Source organism: Cyphomyrmex costatus, unplaced genomic scaffold, assembly GCF_001594065.2.
Source record: "Cyphomyrmex costatus isolate MS0001 unplaced genomic scaffold, Ccosl1.0 scaffold297, whole genome shotgun sequence".
NCBI lineage: Eukaryota > Metazoa > Arthropoda > Insecta > Hymenoptera > Formicidae > Cyphomyrmex > Cyphomyrmex costatus.
In genome coordinates, this window is record NW_017277093.1 from 210,750 (window position 1) to 233,452 (window position 22,703).

The following is a 22,703-nucleotide window of genomic DNA, read 5'->3' on the forward strand; positions in this document are numbered from 1 at the left end:
GGTAGGCTATATACACAGGGTCTATAAAGTCTTTTTCTACCTCTCTATATTTCAGAAATGGTTTAAAATGATAAAAAAAAGACTGCGAAATACATGTTTGGTCATTTCGAAAAGATGCATTAATTGTTAGTGGTTTCTCGAAATGATCGATTACGTTTTCGAAATATAGGAGTGAAGACAGATTTTATAAATATTTTGTATAAGTACATTATATTCACATTTATATTTATGTATTTATATTTATATATCATTTATATTTATATTAATATATACATATAATGTTCTTTCAAGATTAAATTAGTAAATAGTGAGAAACAAAATTGAAATTAGATTGATATTAGATCATATTAGATTGATTTAAAGATTTTAATGAAAATTAGCTCATTGCCCTTATTTCATTATATTAGTAGTTGAATACTTATTATTGAGCCTTATCATAAATATTTAAAATTGAAATTGTTTCAAGATTAATTTTATCTGAATATCTCAAGTAAATAATTGTGATTGTAAACGTAATAAATATAAAGTTTACTTTCGAAGTTTATGTAAACTGTCCCAAGACTGATTTAAAATATATTATTTACTAAAATATGATTATAAATGCAGATCTATATTTTATTATTCTATGTAGATTGTAGCTGTTTCTGCTTTACCTACATCTTTACCGTATAATAATAAAAACGTATATTTGTATTTTGTGTATTTATTATGTTATTTTATATTTATTGTAAGCATGCAGTTATTTATGCACTTTTATTTATACGACAAAGTATGCTGGAGATGCAAAATTTCCACATAAAAGCCAGTACTAAACGTAAAATGCTGAGATTTCACATTTTTTTAAATGTAAATTATTCCTCAGTTATTAGGTATGGTATACTTTGGCGAGTGGTCAGACGATGAGATTCCGCTTTATTAGTCGGTACGAGTAATACCATTGGCAAGTGAAATTTTCAAATTTTCAGAGAGAAGAGTAAAAAGGAGAGATATATGATATTCAAAAAAGCGCAGTCTTTGGTTTACGTAAATGACTTAAAAAATTTGCATATAATCTACACGATCAAAGATATGTTTCGGAACTATGCTAATGATTGTAACCTTTGTTTTCTATTATGTCTTTTATGCCACTCTTCTCTCTTCCTCTAATAAAGATTTTAATGCAAAGTTTCCACAAAATATTTTTACGTAATTTTAATGTAAGAACAGTGTGCCATAAATTTCAAGGTGTAACCCACTTAAACAGTGACATTTACTAATTGGCAGTCGGAGTTTTTAACGGCAAAGAAATGATCTTCATTAACATTCGCGTTGTAGGACAACGCGTTGAGAAGACCAATGCTGGTTATGTCCAGCTTGCAAAGCTTGGATGGAAACTGCAGGAGTCTTTTGATCCACTTAATTTGCATAAAGACACGCCTCGAATGCCGAAACGATCAATCAAGTCGCCGCCGGGGGAAACGAGTTACCATCGCCGTTCTTTTCGAATGGCCACAGCTTCGATTGGTTCGATAGCTTACACGCCTCGCTTAGACCGCGAGCGGCGGAAACATTGTTTCTCTCGTTCCGAAAGTTCGTTTCTCACGTTAAGTCGAGCGCGATGCGAATATCAGACGATAACTTTGAAATGTACGATCTTAATCAATGAACGTTTTCTCTCTTACCCCTTGCATCTTCCGGCAACTTATTTACTTGCTATGTACGTATTTTATATGCCTTTATGTAATGCAAAAAATAGTGTAGATATAGAGATAATATTGTGATAGTGCTAGACACCAATGTATTTTTTTTCATTGTACTCGCGCTGTAGAATTTTTGAATGTGATAATTAAAAGTTAATTTGATCGACATATTGTTACTGAAAATTGTTAATTTTTTATTAAGCTGACCTTAGTCAATTTATAATTTATGTCAGAATTCAGAATAGAATTCTATTTATAATTTTATGTGCTAAATAAAATTATGTATAAAATATTGCTGCGCAATCCTATAACTGCAATGCAGCATATTGAAAACACATGGGTGTATAATCGAAAAGAGAATTGCATTGGTTCGAATATAATACACTTGTTCTACTAGTAGAGGAAGAAATATATGGTCCGGCTATAATTTACTTATTCTACTGTGAGAGTTGAATCTATGGTCTGCCTGCGATGTACTTGTTCTACTGCAAAGAGAGAATATATATGATCTGAGTGCAACTTAGTTATTCAACTTCGGATAGGGAGAAATTTATTTGTAGAATATTAGTCTTTCGATTGCATTGACGTTTTCGTACTATAATTTATACCATATAGGCTATATGTGTTATTAAGTTCTCCAATCAAAATTTTACATTATTACATTTTACATGCTGCATTAATATTCAGTCTCGTTGTTTTATTGATAATTAGTAAATTATACTCATTTGAAGTTAATTAAAATTATGAATTATAATTTAAAATGATTTGTAATAATAATTAACAAAACTTCAAATATATCATTATATATCTTAAAAAGGAGATATTTCTACAAATTATCACACATATAGTTGATTTCTTAAAAGATAAAATAAATGTTGCCGCGCAGCCTGAAATGTCATACGCCTGAAATCGACATTTGGATCAAATCGAACTTACGACACTATCAAGAAAAACCGATCGAAAATATTTTTGCGCGCTAACACAACGTGTCAGTATACGATAAATTCTTCCTGTCTTTCCGATATCACCCGTTGTAATTGCGCTTACGATTGTGCCAGTCGAGCGATGCTTTGTTACACGATAGCGTCGAGGATTCCCGGCGCTATCAAGAACTGGAATTCCATTTCCAGGCCCCACGGGCGCAACTTTTTCTATTCTTCTGGTCTAGTCTGATTTATCGTCACCCTTACGCTCACGTGTTCCACGTGCTCGAGGTCTTTCTACGGGTACACCCTGCGGTACACTCACGTGATTGATACGAGGTTGTAGATCGTAGAGGTAAAGGGACGTTCCATAAGCCTCGCGTGTGGCCGGAATTCCCGATTTTCCGCTCTTTTCCCTTCCATTCGATGTATCCTTCGAAAAGTGGCCGACGATACCAGCATGTTAACCATTCGCATGTATCTCGGTTGCAAATTGCTACAGATATACACGCATTCTTCAAGATTGCTTCTTGATATTTTTGAAAAATATATTCGTTGAGATATCACTTTTTTAAACAGTGGGCCTCATAACTGATTCTACATTGTAAAGTAATATTTTTTATTAATAAGCGAGTACTCTGATATGTCGAGCAATCATAAATATTAAGAATATTACCAAAAATAAATGTACTATGTTATGAAATCCTTTCTAATAAGTAAAATTTTTTGTAAGTCGAAGATTTTATTAAAATTTTTTTGTAAAAAGGAAATCTTTTTGTATGTTTCTAGAATTTCCAATTAGTATGTAACTGTAAGCAACATTCTTATGCAGATTCTTAATGTATAGATATTGATTTTTTTAATATCATATCACAAGGATAAATTTTGTAAATCTACCATACGTACGAATATACAATATAGATACTATATCATTATACAGATATCACTAATAACATAATTTCATTCGATTCAGCGATTGTCAACGAAATCTACCAATAAATTTCGTTGAATCAATAAAAAGACTTTAATATTGTGTCTTCCAGAAGCTGAAGTAAGATCACCACGTTTCACTGGGTCAGGTTGGTTGGCTTTTCCTGCCTTAAGAGCTGCTTACAAACACGTCCAATTAGAATTGGAATTTCGACCAGAGGCATGGGACGGGGTGCTTCTCCTGGCGGGAGAACGGGACGATCTTCAGGGTGACTTTATGGCCTTGATACTGCATCATGGCTTTATCGAATTCAGGTATGATCAAATTTTTTTTATTTATTATTACTTAAATATCGGTTGAACAATTATCAATTGTAATTAGTATATTAAAAACGATTTGATCTTTTTTTATCTCATAATACATTCGCATATATAGTAAGAGAATTAAAACTTACACAAAATTGTTTAATTAATTAGAAGGTAAACACGAAAACATTCAATTTTAAATTTATAACAAGATATATTAACAAACAATACTATGAAAGAAACATGAAAAAGGCAAACTGTAATAGAATTGAATTCACAGAAAATAAGTACCAGCTGGAAAAATATTAATTTAGAAATTAAGAGATTATTACAAACGTTAAGTGTGATAAAATTCTACAAGAACATAAACTTCTTAAATAGTATCAAAAACGAGGTTCATCGATTTTTTTATCCTATAAGGAGAAGCAAGCTGTATTGAATATAAAGTTATACAAGACACTTTATAGGACACTTCGGCGCCATAATTTCGGAGACTTCGCCGTGAGTTTGACGTGGTCATTAATTAAGCATTTCGTGCCGGGACTAATTTTTCGTTTACAGCTTAATAAGCCGTGACTTAATGGAGCGCACGTACGATTTATGAGCGCAAAAACTAAAAGTTTATCTTTTGGAATATAGTCTGATCCCATTTCATTTCTTTTGCAACGTTTTGCGCCGCTCCATCGACGGGAAAGTTTTTCGCCGTGAAAACGATGCCGTAGGATTTATTTTATAACGCACTACGTAAAGTTCCACCTATACAGTGCGAGTACACTGCGAAATGTTATATCACCACATGACACTTTTAATATTACGACGTTACTTTCTTCGATATTGCAATATATGTAATAATGTAATCAAACATTGAATTATCCGTATCTATAATAATAACATATAATTATATTTTTGTTGAAAATTATATAGTTGCTAAATTGATATTAAATACATTAACAATATATGTACACATAATTTAATGACACCGAATATAAAGTTTGATTGAATAATAATATTTGTTTTGAAAAGTGTTTACAAAATTACAAAAATTATTTTATTATTATTTCTTATTATTACTTTATTTTTGTACCAAAAATAATGTAATTGTACGACTTTAACCAAGAAAAAAGAATATCGCAATGTTTTTGTGACAATTTATATATATAATTCTTTAATTTATTAAAATCATACGATTTTATTTTTTGACAAAGATAATAATCTGAATAAAAATCTGAAATTAATAGCGTTACAACTGTTGTAAGATTCTTTAATATAATTGATTATACATGTAGATAATAGAAACCAATCATATTAAAGAACCTTATCTCAGTTGCAAAGCTGCTTTTACTATTAAACGCAGCCATTGGTATAGCAAAATTAAGCTGACAAGTAACGATAGCTATGTTATTTATTATTTTTTATCATTACTCTTTAAAAACAATCAGGACAAATATTTATGTACTAAACATTATCATATCTTATAGTTACTGCATTTATTAACTCGCATTAATTAAGATTAAAGCAGTGATAATTCTGTATCAAAGAGGATATGTATTTTACGTGATTTATTAACTTTTATATATATATATATATATATATATATAACCACTAATCTCGCAAATAAACAAGCTTGCGAGTGGTCGAACGATTTTTCAAATTACGAAAGATTCTCATAAATCACAAATGCCAAATTTATATTACGCATTAAGTGACAGTATTAATATACAAGCTTCATTACGAATGTGCTTATGAATTAAATATAATACATAACATTTGTTTGGAGTAGGAATCAGGAAACAGACAGAAAATAGAGATTATAAATTATTGCATTTCGCGATATACATATATATATATATATATATGCTAATTACCTCCTCAGCTTTGGATTGAGTATATATAATGTAGTATATCGCACTCTATTTAAATGTAATTTGTTTAATATTTCAATACTCATAACGTGAAATAATATGTCGAATTGTTCAAATAACGAAAAGCCATGGTATATTGAATATGTATTGATAATTAAATTTAAAAGGAACAAAATATATATTTAAAGTTTATTTCATATATTAAATATTTTGAAGAAGACTGACAGCCGACTTGCGGCAGAGCCTATAGGTAGTTTGTCTTTATTAGATATCTTGATATAATCGACAGAAGTCTATCGTCGTGCTGTTATATTCATGTGATGTGGATAAACTCGAGTAAGATGGTCATAGTTTTTTAAAGTACAAAAAATATACCTACTTTTATCTTTGTTATTTTTAATAATATTTCATTTATCACTTTATTGAAGCTTAAAGTATGGTAAACCCGGTATATACGCCGCGTCAGGAAATACGCCGCAGAAGTCAGAAAAAATAGAAGGAGTGGGGATAATTTTCCGTCAATTACTTTGTTACATGCCTTTATGATATATTAGTATTATGTTATGATTTCAGTTCTTTACTGTTAATATTAATGAAATTATTGCGAGTTAAATCGATTTTTTACTGTAATAAGTAGTGCCATCATAATTTATAATCTACATAAAATGATTATTATAGAGCATGTAAAAGACTTAGTGGTTATTTTGCAATACATATGTGTAGAGGAATAGTAAAGCATGTTGTATAGCAAAATACAAGTGCTTTGCTCCTGTATTGTTTGTTTAATTAGTTGTCATATATATCCCATCTATTTGGGATATACGGCATTTTGAGCGAGCGGGATGCTGTGCCGCAGCACAGACGCTCTATTTAAGAAGTTTTTGTTAATTCTAACAATTATACATCGCATTAATGCATAAACGTTGATAAATCTTAAACGTTTAAAGATTAATTTCAAAGATTTGAAGCTATTTAAAAAAATTGTATTAAGTCCTATTTGTATTCCAATTTTCATTCTGAACAATAAAAATTGTCATATATTAATAAACAATGCAAGTTACGTCGTCATTTTACATCTTATTTATAGATTATTTGTGATTTTCTTATGAATTATATATGAGTGGCCATATTATCCCCCCCCTATGGGATAAATGGCAAAAATGCAGGGGTTTGAAAAAGTTACTTTTTAATATGAAAAATAAGTTATTTTGGATTTCTAATATTTTTTTTACAATAGTAGATGATACAAAGTTTTTATTTATATAATTAATTTGCTTTAAACATAGTAAATAATAATTGATAAATTAAGTTTTCGATAGGTGCGACGTATATACCGGGTTTACCCTAAATACTATTAAAATTGAAAAAAAAAACATTTAGAAATGTAATATTATCTATATGTAATATTATAACATACTCACTCACCATCTCATCTGTTAAGAAAAATAATAGCCATAATATTACGAAACATTTAGCTGTTCTTTTATCTCTAAAAATGACTACAGAAATGCACTATTTAGCAATTATTGGAGAAATTATAGCCTATGGTCATAATACCAGAGTTTAACCTAGTAACAAAGTAAATTGCTTCATATGTTGTCATATTATCTGCTAAAATTCAATTTTTTACGAACAGTTAACAATTGGTGTGATTAATTAACTTTTACGCTTAACTAAATTTTGATTGTATGTTTTTACATGATTATGTCTCAATTAGTCACTAATTCGATTTTATTAATTAGATAGTATTGAAATATCAATATTATTTTCAAATCTATCGGCCATAAACGGAACATGGCATGTACGAAGCAGATCGACTTTAAATTAAACGATGTTTAATGATGTGTAACTAATGAGATTTGTAATCAAACTTGTATTTTAATATTCGTTATCTATAATCTAGATAGAATTCAGAATTTATACATTGTGATTTAATAAAACTCTGCGTTGGAGACTTTATTCGTTGTATATATACTGTGTGTGTGTATACACACACACACACACACGACATTTACGAATGTCAAGAGGATTACAAAACTTCGTACCCTTTTCGCGTTCTTCTTCTGTCGCAATGTATAATAGTAAAGTGCACGCCATGTGAGAATAACGTCGGGAGTACCATGTAAAGTGCTGTGAGATAATCTTATTCTGGTAATTAGTACGTGTAATCGTAATTAATTGTGTTTTCGCGAGTGTCATGAGTGCAACGAACGAATGTGACAATGAGAGGAAGAGGAGAATGTGTAGGTCGGATGAAACTATCATGAAGTGAATAAATATAACATTCCATAGAAATTTATATTTCAGAATAGATACAGCATTAAAAAATACAAAAATGCAATGGTACAAATTATGTATATACATTTGTAGAATTAGTATAATCGTCAATTTGTTAAACATTTTATATAAATTGTCAAGTATTGATAAGATTTTCAGGAAAGTCATATTTCAATTTTTGAAAACATTTTGATGGTACATAATACATTAATAATTTTGTTTTGTTAAATGTTTCTTCTCAAGAGGAGATTATAATACTTTCAATTTCCGTATTTATTGCTCGGATAATTAATAAAAAAAAACAAGAAAAGTAGAAAATGGAAAACTATATAAAGTATTAATATGCATTTTTGCGATATATTAACAGATTTTCTTGTATTTCATAAATATATAACTATAAAAAACATAAATATTTCAGTGTTAGATATATATTCCAACTGAATTATTTAATTATATATAATATTTTAAATAATTTATTTAAAAGAAAATGATATTAATTCTTAATATTTATATAAGCCAATTTTATTTTTAATAAAGATTCTAAAGATTGTTAAACTAAAAAGGTTTCTGTTTAATATCAAAATTACAATATGTTATGTATATAAACAAATTACCTAACAATATAAAACAGAGATATAAATAAGAACGTGACAGATATTATTATTAGCGATTTATCTTGAAAAGAAATATATGTTTTTCAGAACTAATTTTTGCGATAGCTTCTATTCAGGTGAAATTACACTGCGGAATTTGTAGAATAAAGGGATTGAAATCATAGATCATATACCAAATTCATAGACACATTCATCAAACATGCCATGTAGTTTATTCATTGATATTAGAGGCTGCCTATTGTTTCCTAGATTTGTTCCCACAACTCATTATTCGAACACTAAATGCTTAGTTATATGGATTTATTGTTCTATTAACTAAGCAGAGAGTATTATTGTATACGCCTGCATAACGCTGGTTTACTTTTGCAATGATCGCAAATAAATTATCGTCATTGATAATGATTTTCATATTGTGACAAACAACGCCAACAATATTCCGAAACAACCGCAAATATTATTGAATACTAATCATATTCTTTCTCGCACATATATTAATGAAAGTTTATCGTGCATTACGGTATCGCGAGAGATATCATTTATCATTATTATATTTAATAGACCGCTGAAATAAACAAATATATAAAAAAGAATTTTATTTTGAAAATATTAAATGTAGATCCATATATAGCGTTGTTTTTCTTTTTTTTTTCTAAACTCAATATTTATGTACATGCAAAAACATTATAAATATAGTAAAATGTTTTTAATAACAGTAATTAATTTTTTTTCTTTATTTAAAACATTGAATTTAAACAAAAAAGGAAGAAGCGGAATAATGCTACTAATAAAATTAATTTATTTCTAATATTTTCTGGGACAAATTTTTTAATTTTAATTGCTAATTCGATGTTATAATAATGTATAATGATGAATCAATAATTTAAGAAAAAATATGTATTCCAAAAATATGTATATAAAATAAATTTGCTTTATATAGCTGAATTCTCTTTGTTCCTTTTCTATATATGTATATTTTTATGAATTTCTGCGAAACTAATTTACTATTTTATTGCGAAATAAAACAAATTTTCAATAAAGCTGGAGCAAGCGAACAAGCGTGAAAATATACGGAAGTAAACGATTTGCTTCAATGAATAGCAAATACTGGCGACGCTCATTAAAACAGATTTATTTGTGCATTATTTTGGCTTTATATATTTCAAAAGAATATTACATTGTAAATTCCATACCGACTACGCCCAAATACTTCACATAACGAGAGTCTAACATTTCCAATCGATTAACATTACCTTCATATTTTTCTGCGATAAGGTTTGATTGTGGCAGTGGTGTGGGCACCGTGAGGAGTACGGAAACGGTGAAACTGAATGAGTGGAACTCCCTGAGTGTCTACAGACATCGATGGGATGCCTGGATCCAGCTGAATCAAGAGAAGAGGGTAGAGGGACGATCGAAGGTAAGGGCACTTCATTTTATTTCCATCAAGGCCAGACGCCGGATATTATTTACCTGCATATACCGCGGATTCAAGGAGGGAATCGATATTCCGCAGTGAGGCGGGACATATTATCGGGATTACCAGTGAGAGTTTATTCGAATTCTCGAGATTCTTAGGGTGACGTCCACACGCTCGATCGCCTCCCCTACAGGACTTTCCGTTCGTGTTCTACGTAAAAATAGAATGAGAAAATGAAATTTAATTGGTTGCGATAATATAGTAATTCATCGTCGTTCGTAATAATAAATAAGTATTGCATTTAATTACGTAAATTACATTAATTTGAAATATTACCATATTTATTGAAATCTCTCTTTCGTTGTTTTAATAGATTTTTAGTTAAAATAATTATAAAAAATGCACAAATTAACGATAATAGAAAATTAATTTATAATTCGTATAAAAACAATACAAATGCAAATGGCAATGGCATCATGTACCAGCAATGTCTACTTATTTTGTTGAAAAATCAGCCACGTTCATGGTCAGTTGCAATAAAATAAAATTATTTCTATTCGACGAAATCCACTTTCATGAAAAGTTTAATGGCACCAGGGCGGAACCAACATTAAACGCTGTTGTATCTCACGGAAACTTCCCGGAAACTTTAATGAGAGAATGTAGTCCGGAAATTGAAGAAACGTTCTTACATTTCGAAACTTCTTTCTAGGGTATTCCATGTGGGCAAAATTTTTGACTTCCTTTTTTTTATTCTACGTGCAAAGTTGAAACTTCGTTGCGAGTTATATTGATATGTGCTAAAACACATTATACAATGTTGCCGCAACAAAACTTCTTGAAAATTCCTTCTTTGTTTTCTTGAAAATTCTCATTTTGCTATAAAAACAGCAAAAGCATCTCATGAGAAGTCTCCTGTATTCTCGCCATTCTAGATAATACAAGAAATAAGATGCAAACTTTGAAAAGGTCGCAATTTTCTCACCACAACACAATAATAAATCTTATATTGTTTTACATAATAAAATATAAACGTAAACAATATTTTCAAAGTAACTTTAAGTAGAACAAAAGTAATATGATTACTTATTTTAAAGTTAAATGTATAAATGTGTGTCACAAATATGTAATTCGAAAGTTACAAGAAATTGTAACTTTTCTTAATATCGCTATTTAAAAAGATATCGATCGAAAAAATTGATCAAAGAATTCAAAGTGAAGAAATATGGAATAAAAATAATTATGAGGTAATAACATACATGGAAAATGTGAATGACGTAAGAAACTGGAAGAGTATGAATAGTCTGATATATCGAGATAGACGGTGGAGGTTAAAAGCGAAGAACCACACCCCAGAACGAGGCCGCACCTTCTCGATCAATCTAATCAGAAAAAAGTGCCACTACCCATAAAACATGTCTGAATAAGGTACTTCCGGCCAAGTAATCGTCTATCGATTTCGCTCTTTCCTATATTAATCCGTTTCAATCGATTACTTTCACGTTCATTTCAGAGTTCATTAAAATAACGTAAGTCGAAGACCGCGTAATAAATTTAACGAACCCACGTAATAAATGGAAATTTGTCGAAATGCATTTAAATAACTGTTGCAGAAATGTATCGTTACGTAGCCATTGTGCCAATTTATGTAATTGTCGACTAATAGTTCACTGAAATTGGAAATAGAAGTTTGAGGAATATGCTTCGTTATTTGTATTTTAAGTATACTACAAATAAAAAAATAATAGATAAAATTATTTTAATTTTATTTATTGTAAATAAATTTGTTGTATAAAAAACTTTATTTATTCTACGAATTGTAAAACTTGCATTATAATTTATAATTTATTTTAACATAAATGTAAAAAAAGCTATTTATTATTAATAATATTAACATCGATAATAATTTAAATATATACACAAAAATAAAAAGATTCACATTGCTTTTCTTTCGAATTTACGCAATTATAGAATATCAGTTGCATATTGACAAGCATTAATATTGTATATGCGATATCATCGCCTATTAAACAGAAATAATTATTTTATAATTATAGGGAGAGAGAGAGACAGAGAGAAACAATAATCATTATAATAATTCCTATCGATTCAATTATCTCGTATTACCAAATTCAATTCATAGATCGCGAGATTTCAATATTCGATTACATTTAAATAAGATAGAAATAACCTTTTTCTATTATTGTTAAAAAAATATTTAAAAATCAAAGATATATCTTTTCATAGCACATATTATGATATGATGTATTAATAAATTTTTATTTGCAATATATATATATTTATTAAAATGAATTAATCATAATCGTTTAATATATTTAATCTTTTAAACCAAATATTATACAAGTATATTGTAATAATTTAATTAATTTTAACAACTAAAATGGAAACAGATTAGTTTTATCCTAATTACAAACTTTCGCGTCTTTAAAGTTTGAAAATCGCTCTTAATTAAAAGTCAATGATTTAATTTACGATGCATCAACGTGTCTCAGAATAACGTAACTCCTTTCTAATGCAAACGCAGTATAACGTTCTTTGACGCACAAAGTTTTCATAGTCGTTTTGCAAACGAATACACAAATCTTATTGTCAACTAACTCGTTACTTGTTTTAATTGCATTCGGCGCTTGCTACGCATTTCTTGCTCTTTTTTTCTTAATTTGGTTTGCATCGTTTCTTCTGCGACGCCCATTTGCCTTGTTATTTTGCAAATGAGATACAGCGTCGAGAACGAAGGATCAGGAGTGTAACTGAGACTTACAAAACGTTTTTACACTGGTGATAATGGATAACCTTTCAGGAAAAAAATGTAAAATACTGAATTACTATTTTACAAAGTTCTTATTAATTCGAGAGCGTTTTTAAATAATAGATTCTAATATACTCTTGAATTTTTTAATATCACTACTTATCTTTCGTTGCTCAATTATGGATACACTTTACAAAATAAATTAAGACATTAAGGTTCTTCTGAAGAATTGTAGTAAATGTAAATATATAAATACGATAAACATATTCGAGTTAATCGAGTTTGATAATTACCAATGAGTGAACACTGAATATTAAGAGAGCAAGTCGATAAATGTCTCATCTAGTTTTTCTACCAATCCTCTTTCTTCAACGAGTCTCTCAGGCGTCCAGAATAGCGGTATGATAACGAGGAATTATCGGTTGGTTCTCGACCCATCTGTTTTTCCCAGGCTAGGTTTAATTACCTTTAAAATCGGGCAGCATCGCCGGCAAATGGCTTCGCGTTTCAAGCCCACTTTATCCTAGAGTGCCATTAAGCACTCGGTGTCCTAACGACAGCGTCGTAATTAGAGAAGCCATCCCTGACCTTTCCTCTGTCTTCTTCTGTTCTCGCCGGTTTTTTTCTCTCTTTTTTCTGTTGCCCACCCTCCCACTTTTTTCCTCTTGCCACATTCTCCTTTCTTTGGAAAAAAGAACAGGAAGCTAAAAAGAAACTGGTAACCAAAGCTTTCGTGGATCGAGCGCACGATCTTTTCATCCGATTTGAGGAATTTTCTTTAAGAATGGAATTTGAGAAGCGACGATAGCCTAAGATCGCGCGAGACGCGTGCGTTTGAATGCGAAATGTACGATAAAACGACGTCATGTATAACAATAGGCATAGTTTGTCGTTCGATAAAAGGTAGAAAATGCGAAAAATGCGCCACACAAAAATAACATGGATTTTAAAAGACACATGAAAGAATTTTTTATTTTGTCACTCATAATGTTATCGTGCTCCTTTTGCAATTATTGCTCCACCATTGTCGACTTTATAATTTAAATTTATTTGTTTCATATAATTAATGTTTCTCGACTCACGAAATAATTTGATTAAAAACTCTTTACATCAAACTTGTCACAAACATCTTGACATTTTGATTTTTTAATTAAATTAGTGGAATCCTATATTTGGTTAAAGCGGATTTTACTTAAATATTTCAATGTAAATTTACATGTATACATATCTGATTCTGCAAACCGTGCGTCAACATCCTTTTTAGTCTCGAAAGGCAATTGTGAGCAGAACCAGATCTCTTATCAAGCAATTTAATAATTTTTTTATGCCAGTAAGCATCTTAAGATAGTAAGAATATTATTATAATCGGATATTAATAAGAATCTTAAATATGCTAATAATTTACTCGGAAAAATATTGCTTCAACCGAGATTCAAACTCGGATCTCTCGTATAAATTCTTGCAAGTGTCTTCCACCATTCGACCACCGAGGTAATATTTGTCAATTTAATAAGTGATATTACTACTCTAGTTCTGCATATGATTGCGTTTCAAAATCGAAATAGAATTCAGCGAGCGGTTTATAAAATCAAATATGTATATATACTGTATATATACATTTTGATAAAAATGAATATAATAATTATACCTTCTAAATCTCTGTATCTGTTAATGTTTCCAAGGTCGCTAATTCCAAATTCGCTTTTATAATTCAACAAAGCATTAATTAAATTTTGTTAAACATAAAATCTCGATGAAAAATCAAATCTACTCATATAGTCATATTATAGGATAATTAAAATATTTCGTAGAGATGATTTTCATATACTATTGTGATTGTTATTGTAGAAATATACAAAAGAATAGGAAATATCTTAGACTTGTTCATCGCCAAAGAAATAGAAAATAGCATTGAGCTTATATGAGCTTGTAATGGAGTAATTTTGTGCATTAACCAACTGCGCAATTATGCTGGTTTGCGCGTTATACTGCAACTACATCATATGTATAACTAGAGAATTCCGACTTCAATTGCAGGGTTTGTTCTCGAGAATTACGTTCCGCGAACCGCTCTTCGTCGGCGGGCCCGGAAACACGACCGGTTTGGAGCGACTTCCGGTGAGGACTGGATTTAAGGGCTGCATCCGGCATTTGGAGGCGAACGAGCACCATTATCGCTTCCCATTGGCCCCGCAGGGCGACGCCGCGAATGGATTCGACATCGGTGAGTACAGTATCGCGGCGTAACATCCGGTTTCGGCATTTCGTCGAGCCGAAGTTTCCTAATCGTCGAACTCTCGTGATCGGTTTCGAACAAGGACTGAAGTAGTTTCGGCAGCGATTCTATGTGTGTGTCGGTATTATACTTATTTTTATACCCTTTCTTAACGCCGATTATATAACATACAATCATAATAATTTTCATGAAATAAGACAACGATATACTAAAAATTAATATATTATAGAATGTATATATCATATATAATTAAGAAATAAATTAGTAGGTATATTAGTATATATGGTTAGTTTTTTTTTAAGATTTATTGTAATTCAAAACGTTTTTCGCAACTTAATGTTACAATTATAACATTTGCTTCTCATCAGTGAAGTATGTGATATGCGGAGGTTCGAGCTACTTAAAGAATCTGTTCCCAGCAATGGAAAAAAAAAGAAGAATATTTTTGGAGTTAAATCGAGCGGGCGTTAGGGGATTTGCCAACTAAATTCATGTGACACCTGTTGTCCGTATGCCGATATAGCTGCTAATTCGGTCACTCGGTAGCGCTTCATCGCGCATTTTGACCAATCATGTCGTAGATGCAAGACAGCTAATTAGAATTCATAGTTATTAATTGTTTTAAATATTTTAGCTCTGGTTCAACGTCAACTTTGCTGCTGTCGCGCGACGGAGGATAAATAATAATAATAAATCTCTACACACGGACGTGCAAGCCGCCTTTTATTATTTCGTTGTTTGCACGATAATAAATGATGTACCAGTCTCATATTAAATGTCGCATTCTCTTTTTTACAATTAGTGATAATTTATTAGAAGGAAATTCACGTTGCACTGTTATATGAGTTATGAGTTTGCTTATGTCAACTGCAGTTCATGAGAAATATATGAACAGGCTTTTCCACTCTACAGAGGTGATTATGTGTTCAATTAAAATGGATTCAATACATGACGGTTAAATAGCACTCGTCACATCAATGTCAGAATTTCATCGGTAGGCTATATTTTATAATATTTTATATCAAATCCAAAATAGCGTTATATAAATGTCTAGTCAAATTTAAATTTCGAAGTTCTATATTATTCGAATTTCTTACATAATGATAAAAATTTATGAATACGATAAAATAGACTATAGAGTGTAACTACAAGTTAACTAAAAAAAAAACAGTAAAAAATGCACTAACTAAAATAGATAGTGAAACATTTGTTTGATGATTAAAAAATATGTGTATAAACACATATATATGTATATATTATAAAAAAAATATAAAAAACAAAATAAAAATTATTATTGTTCCATTTACATAAAGTTAAAATTGATCTTTCACAAATATTATATATTGCTTTATAGGTCACCAAAAAAATATAAATAATTTTTCTATTTTTTCCAATATTTTCAACTTAAAGATAATAGACCAAATTCAGACAATTGTGTGTTCTATACATTTGAATTGTTTACATTGTTTTTTTTTTCTATAATAAAAAGTGATTCTTGTGAACGGATTAAACTACTTTTACATCTTTATAGTTTCTATTTGTACAATTATAAATTATCGAATTTCTGTTGTTAAAAAAAAAATCCAAAACTGCCATGTTCGAGTAATAGCCCAGCAAACACCAAATTACATGTAACGTACATACATGTTAGTTGTAATGTCTGACTCGACAATATGACTGTAATAAATAACATACGTGTTATATTACAGTTATATTGTCGAGTCGGACATTACAACTAACGTGTATGTTACATGTAACTTGGTGTTTGCTTGGAGGCATGCTCTGTTTAATTACATCGGAAATGCTGCGATTGTAAGATAGCCTCTTTCAGCGAAGAGCGAAGCAGAAATCGCTGTGTCAGCCAAGACCATGATTATCGCGAGTAATTATTGTTATCATTACCAGAGTGTCGGTAATTAATTGTCAACATTTAGGGGAAGTCGTGTAGGTACGACTATATACAACAGCTGCTTTGTATGTCGCATTAATTACCTCTGAGTAATGGACATCTGCCTGGTATTTATATCACGACGCAGCCAACCAAATGTTATCTCTATTTTGTAATATCGAGCATGTCATTGTTCATTATCTATATGTACAGAACATAATTTAGATAGGTATATCATATGTAGTCGGCACATATCCGAACTAATTCAATCATGCGTCATATACGATATTAAGGTCGGCAAACATTATTACAATAATAAAAATAGCAGTAAAGCGCAAATGCTTTTACCGCAGAAGATACAAGAAAAAGCATTAGCTTTAAAACAGAGAAATAAAATAAAAGCGCGTATTTTATTATATACATTTTACATAAATAATCTCATTTAATCTTATAATGTATGTTTATATAAACATTTGTGTGTATTTTATTCTTTGCTCGTAAAAGATATATATATATATATATATATATATTGCTAAGTATTAAAGGTTTCCCCTTCTTTGAAGCAGAATTCAGTGTTTCCGTTCGTATACATAACATGTACACAATACCGTACAGATGTAGTAAATTAAAATCGGATGAAACCCATCCGCGAGCATAATCGGTTATGTACGGTTAATCAAACATATCGCACGCATGGAATACAGTCTTCAGCGTGTAGTATTAATTATCAAAGATTAATCGATATTAATCAAAGCATTATTACGCAAATTTGCAAAATACTAATTGCCAAATTAGAACTTGTTTTTATTTGCAATTTATATGTTAATGCGCATAAACACTGTAAATAATTTAGTTAGATATTTAATTTAAGCATGTTACATGTATTTATATAGAATGTGCTTATAATTTATTATTTTTATGACAGTTCTTAATCTTAAGACATAATAAAAAAAAATACTAGACAAAATGATACTGGAAACTTATTGCACAAAATTATATAAAAATTGAAAAATAATTACAAAGATTCAACGTTTCTATTATATAAATTAGAAAACATGAAAATTGACGTTGACATCCTATAATTTAATACATATGAAATGACATCTAATTTTTTAATAACATCAATTTATGAGGTAAACGTTATTTCACAATTATTTCACTCTATTATTTTCGATCTGTAATACAACCATCGATTTGTTACAATAGTATCTCACATGAAATAGATGTGAAACGAGTTAAATCGAAAGTTCCGCGTTACTTTCCGATTGGGTCTACGTTTGCCGTATGGGAAGACCCATGAAAAGATAACACCGTTTAGATTGGAAAACTTCGGCCAGGATTCGAACATTCAGGCACTCGTGGAAACGGATAACCTGCAGAAAGTAAAAATCGTCCAGGTCATTCATTATCACGAGATCGACACTGGTTCAATCTTTTCTCAGGTGCGCGTTCTGATTCAGGATCTTTATCTTCATAAGAATGATTTTAGTCCATTGTTAATCTTTATATTTCAGTTTACGCGTAACTTCATTTTCTGTTTCAAACCAATAACACACAAATAAATAAACGATAACAAATAAATTTAAAAAAATCATTTAAATGTAATAAATAATTATAAATTAAAGTAAATATAAGAAATACAATAATTGAAAATAAAAAGATAAATTTATTTATTTTACATATAATTTTTTCTAATTTAATGAGCTATTTGTCATACCTAACGTGTACACAATACTTAAAGAACTCTAATTATAAGCAATAATCTGTTTTGTTAATAATAGCACAAATACGAGGTTTTACGGAAATATCAGTCAAAATTAGTGACATAAAAAACACAACGTTAAATTATATCTCACAACGGGAGCGGAGAATCGTGTATTTCCGGCCGGTTGTCCCGTCATGTTGTAAAGACCCGATCGAGTGTTATATCATCGTCGACGTCGCACGGACGCGCGCAAAAAAATTTCCCCGTCAATGCTCGCGCACGCTAAATGATATCGTCGAAAATACGATGAGGTGGAAGAGATTGATACTTCTCCAGTTCGATAAATCGGACGCGACGGCCTGTCGAGGCGCAAGTGATTTTATTGGTTTTATCTCGCGCGCAGTCGAATCTTTCGTGTCGAGTTGAATCGAGTCGGCCTCGATCCGATTTTCACTCATGTAACTCTTGATTTCGCACTCCGCCGGAACTTTTATTAAATCGCCTGATTTATTGTCGTTTCAGAGGAGTGCACGGCCGACAGGTGCAGTAAGGTGCCATGTTCTCACGGTGGAAAATGCCTGACAACCGGAGGCGACACGGCTGTCTGTCTCTGCCCGCTCGGCTACACAGGCGATCTTTGCGAAACCCGAGTGGATCTACAGGTAAGCAAATCAATTTGGAAGAAATTATCAGCACGAACAATCACCAAGCTTACAAACATGAATGAAACGAAATCTGCTGATAATGCAAAGCTCCGAAGTATTTCTTCCTATTCACCATGAAAAAAAATGGACTGAATATGGCATAGCATTTTTAACTGGCTGCAGCAGCCAATTTTGGGTTGGAGCAGTCAATTTTAGCTGTAGCAGCCATTGCGGATGCTAACGCAACCAAAAATTGGATGCAGCAGCCAATCTTTTCTTTCAGTATACACTATACAATTTAGTATAATCAATAAAATTATTAAAAAATCACTTGCCAAAAACATATAAAATAATTTGTTTATTTAGTTCATTACGAAATTACGAATATAATTGATAAATTTTATTGCTTTATTTTAACAATTCACGTCAAATTATTTAAACACTAAGGATCCAGCTTCGACCATTATAGCCTTTATTTCCTATTGGTTATGTATTCACATGTATGGTCCAAGAAAATTTTTATCATCTATTTTGATAATTTTTATATTTTTGTAAATAATACACATACTAAATATACTATTAAACTTAAATTGCTCGAATTTTACTTACGTAATTTTTCTTATAAAGCAGTTATACCTTATGAGCATAGTGCGTATTATTAAACGTTATTATTAAACATTATTAAGAATAGATAAAAATTTATGAATGTGGCTATTATAGGACTGATTATACATAGGACGGATAAGAAAACACAGATATACATGATTTAAATGATCTAAACTGAAAAGAGGAAAACAGATAAGACAATTATAAAATTGATTACGTCTTATTATATTGCAAATAGAAACCAAATGCATAACAAATTGCTTTGATTTACTTTTAAACTTGTTATTGACGTAAATGTAGACGTTTATGTTTTTAATTTCAATTTTAGCAATTTTCGGGCACCTCGAACGAATATTGCAAGGCGCGCCGTTCGCATGCTAATAATACATTCACTGCAATGTATTTCCGTCAGAGAGAGGCTAGAGTCGTTTTCATCCGACACGTTTCATATTTTCGGATTTATTTAACGCATTTCTTTCGCAAAACAATGTCAATTTTTCTTAAAGTGACTTTTACGATATAATAAAATTCTGCATAAATTGATAGAAGATTGAAAATAAGATTAAAAAATTAAAGATTAAAAGGATTAAAAAAACGAGATAAAGAGCATTTATTAGATATTTCTAGAATATATTCCTTGAAGCCGTTTGAAAAGACAGCAAACTATGAATTTTATGTCAACAAATATAAACATCATTTGTAAGAAAAATGTTACGATTTTTGTATATTTTAGCTTATTCGTTTTACTATATCACATCATGATATTTCTGCCCATATACACGCATGTGCAGTCTGGTGTATTATAAAAATTCACTGATACACGAATTTTTCTCCACTTAGAAATTCATTAATCATATGTAACAATTAAATTTGCACAGACAGCAATTTATTTTTAAATTACCTTCAAATCTAAAAGTTTCTAAATTGTTCATATTTGCGCGATTTATAGTTAAAAGCATTTTAAAATGTTTTTCAAAGAACACATGTTTGCACGTGAGAATTGCTATATACTCGTACCTCTTGGATCGCTTCCTTGTATATGGGAATAGTATCTATATTTGCAGATGTACAGACAGCGAACGTGTTTACATCATATCAAACATGACGTTGTTATGCCGTCACGTTACGAGATTTAATGGATTATACGCAGCTTACTTTAATCTAAGATCCGATTACATCGATAGAGTACGAATCGAATAAGCTTAACTTAAGGATCTGCTGCAGCCTCTAGTTTAAATTGTCTCTTTCTAGATTAAACTCGTATCTGTCGTGAATAAAAAAAGAATATTTAATTTTTTCAGAATTTCTTAGCAATTCTTTTTTTATAAGAATATCGCAAGAACTACAAAATGGTAAATGGGATGAGTTGTAGCTTATTTGAAAGGAGATAGGAGAGAGAGAAAGAGAGAAAGTTGAATGTATTAAAACTGTAAAAGATTTAAGTAAATGGGCTTCAGTTTTTTGAGGCAGTTAAAGTTGGATGCTAGCTGTCTGTTGAGCATTAAAATTTTGTCGCAAGCGTGACTGTTTGTCAGCCTCTACTTTTTACACTCGTAAAAAAGATTTATATATGTATTTATAATTTTAAACTGTTAGAAAAAATTCATATGATTTTAATTTACAGGAAATTTCTAATATGCAAGTTTACAGCAATACGACGGTTCATGATATTAAAATAGTTTGTATTATTATATTTTATTCAAAGGTTGTGCGTCTCGTTATATTTTCGCATGAAATACCGTGGCCACTCTATTCCGTTTAAAAAGCCCTAGGATATGCATTATTCCGCTGCATTATTGTCGTAAAATGCGACGCGACATACGAGAATCGATCGCGTCCACTCGTTTCGCAAATGACGCGTTTATCCGCGCAATAAGCGGACGGCTACGAGTAATTAACATCCGCGCCGCTAATGAGGCGGATTAAACGAATAGAAAGATGTAATTCCTGCATCATACGCGTATGCACGCGTATACATATATATAAAAATACTTTAGACCGAACGATGTTTATTGATATCCTCGCGATTTATATCGGTTGGCTTAATCGAACGAACGCCGCCGCAGTCGCCGGAAGTCACCGTATGCGGTTCGCCCGCTCGTGTGCACGGTTTCTCGCGGATTATGCGCGGTTATATATACGATATCGATTATGGCAATGGCGGAAAGCAGAGGGGTATATTCACTCCGATATGATGAAATTGGTATCGGCGTTCGACCGATATTACTTCCGGCACGAAGCGAAATGACACCAAGTGCCAAGTTATAAAGATTCATTCACATGCATCAGTAACGGCTCAGTACTTTATCTTCAATATATCGCAGTGATAGTTGAATTAATTTCCTGAGAGCCAATCGGACTGTCCTCAGCAAATGTAAAAGACATATTCTTTACAAATTGTGAAAATTGCTTCAACACTTGTTTCAAAATGTGTTATACTTGACATTTTAATTCAAAATTGAAGATATTACTTTTATTTAGTTTTGTATTGGATTATTTGACAATTCAAAATAATTTTTAAAAAGTGTACTTAATTCATTAAAATTATTTACGAATATTAAATAATTATTATTGATCAATGTTTTATGTATAATAAGGACATTAAATTAGTAACAGCATTTTAAAACTTGATATTCTTTATATTGCATACAATATAAACTGCATTTTGCGTGTAGGAACTGCAAGAATCGGTAGAGAGATGTATCCCTTCGCAGGATTACCGCGTTTCCGATCTCGAAATCAGAACATAAACTAGCTCGAGAAACGACCATAAAGGGCTCGAGTTAACGAGTATCACTTCAAACTGGAAACTCGTTCTCGAACTTTGGTCTCGCCCGACCGTTCCC

The 22,703-nt window shown here is 30.7% G+C and overlaps 1 protein-coding gene across 1 annotated transcript in view; it reads left to right on the forward strand.

Annotated features, from left to right (window-relative positions):
- Positions 1-22,703, forward strand: part of LOC108775310 (EGF like, fibronectin type III and laminin G domains protein pikachurin) — a 105,024-nt gene that overhangs the window by 67,933 nt on the left and 14,388 nt on the right. Inside the window, exons 5-8 of the mRNA XM_018541639.1 lie at positions 3,646-3,847; positions 9,864-10,008; positions 14,816-15,002; positions 19,130-19,269. Of these exons, the coding sequence (XP_018397141.1) occupies positions 3,646-3,847; positions 9,864-10,008; positions 14,816-15,002; positions 19,130-19,269 (674 nt within the window). The remainder of the gene's footprint in view (positions 1-3,645; positions 3,848-9,863; positions 10,009-14,815; positions 15,003-19,129; positions 19,270-22,703) is intronic.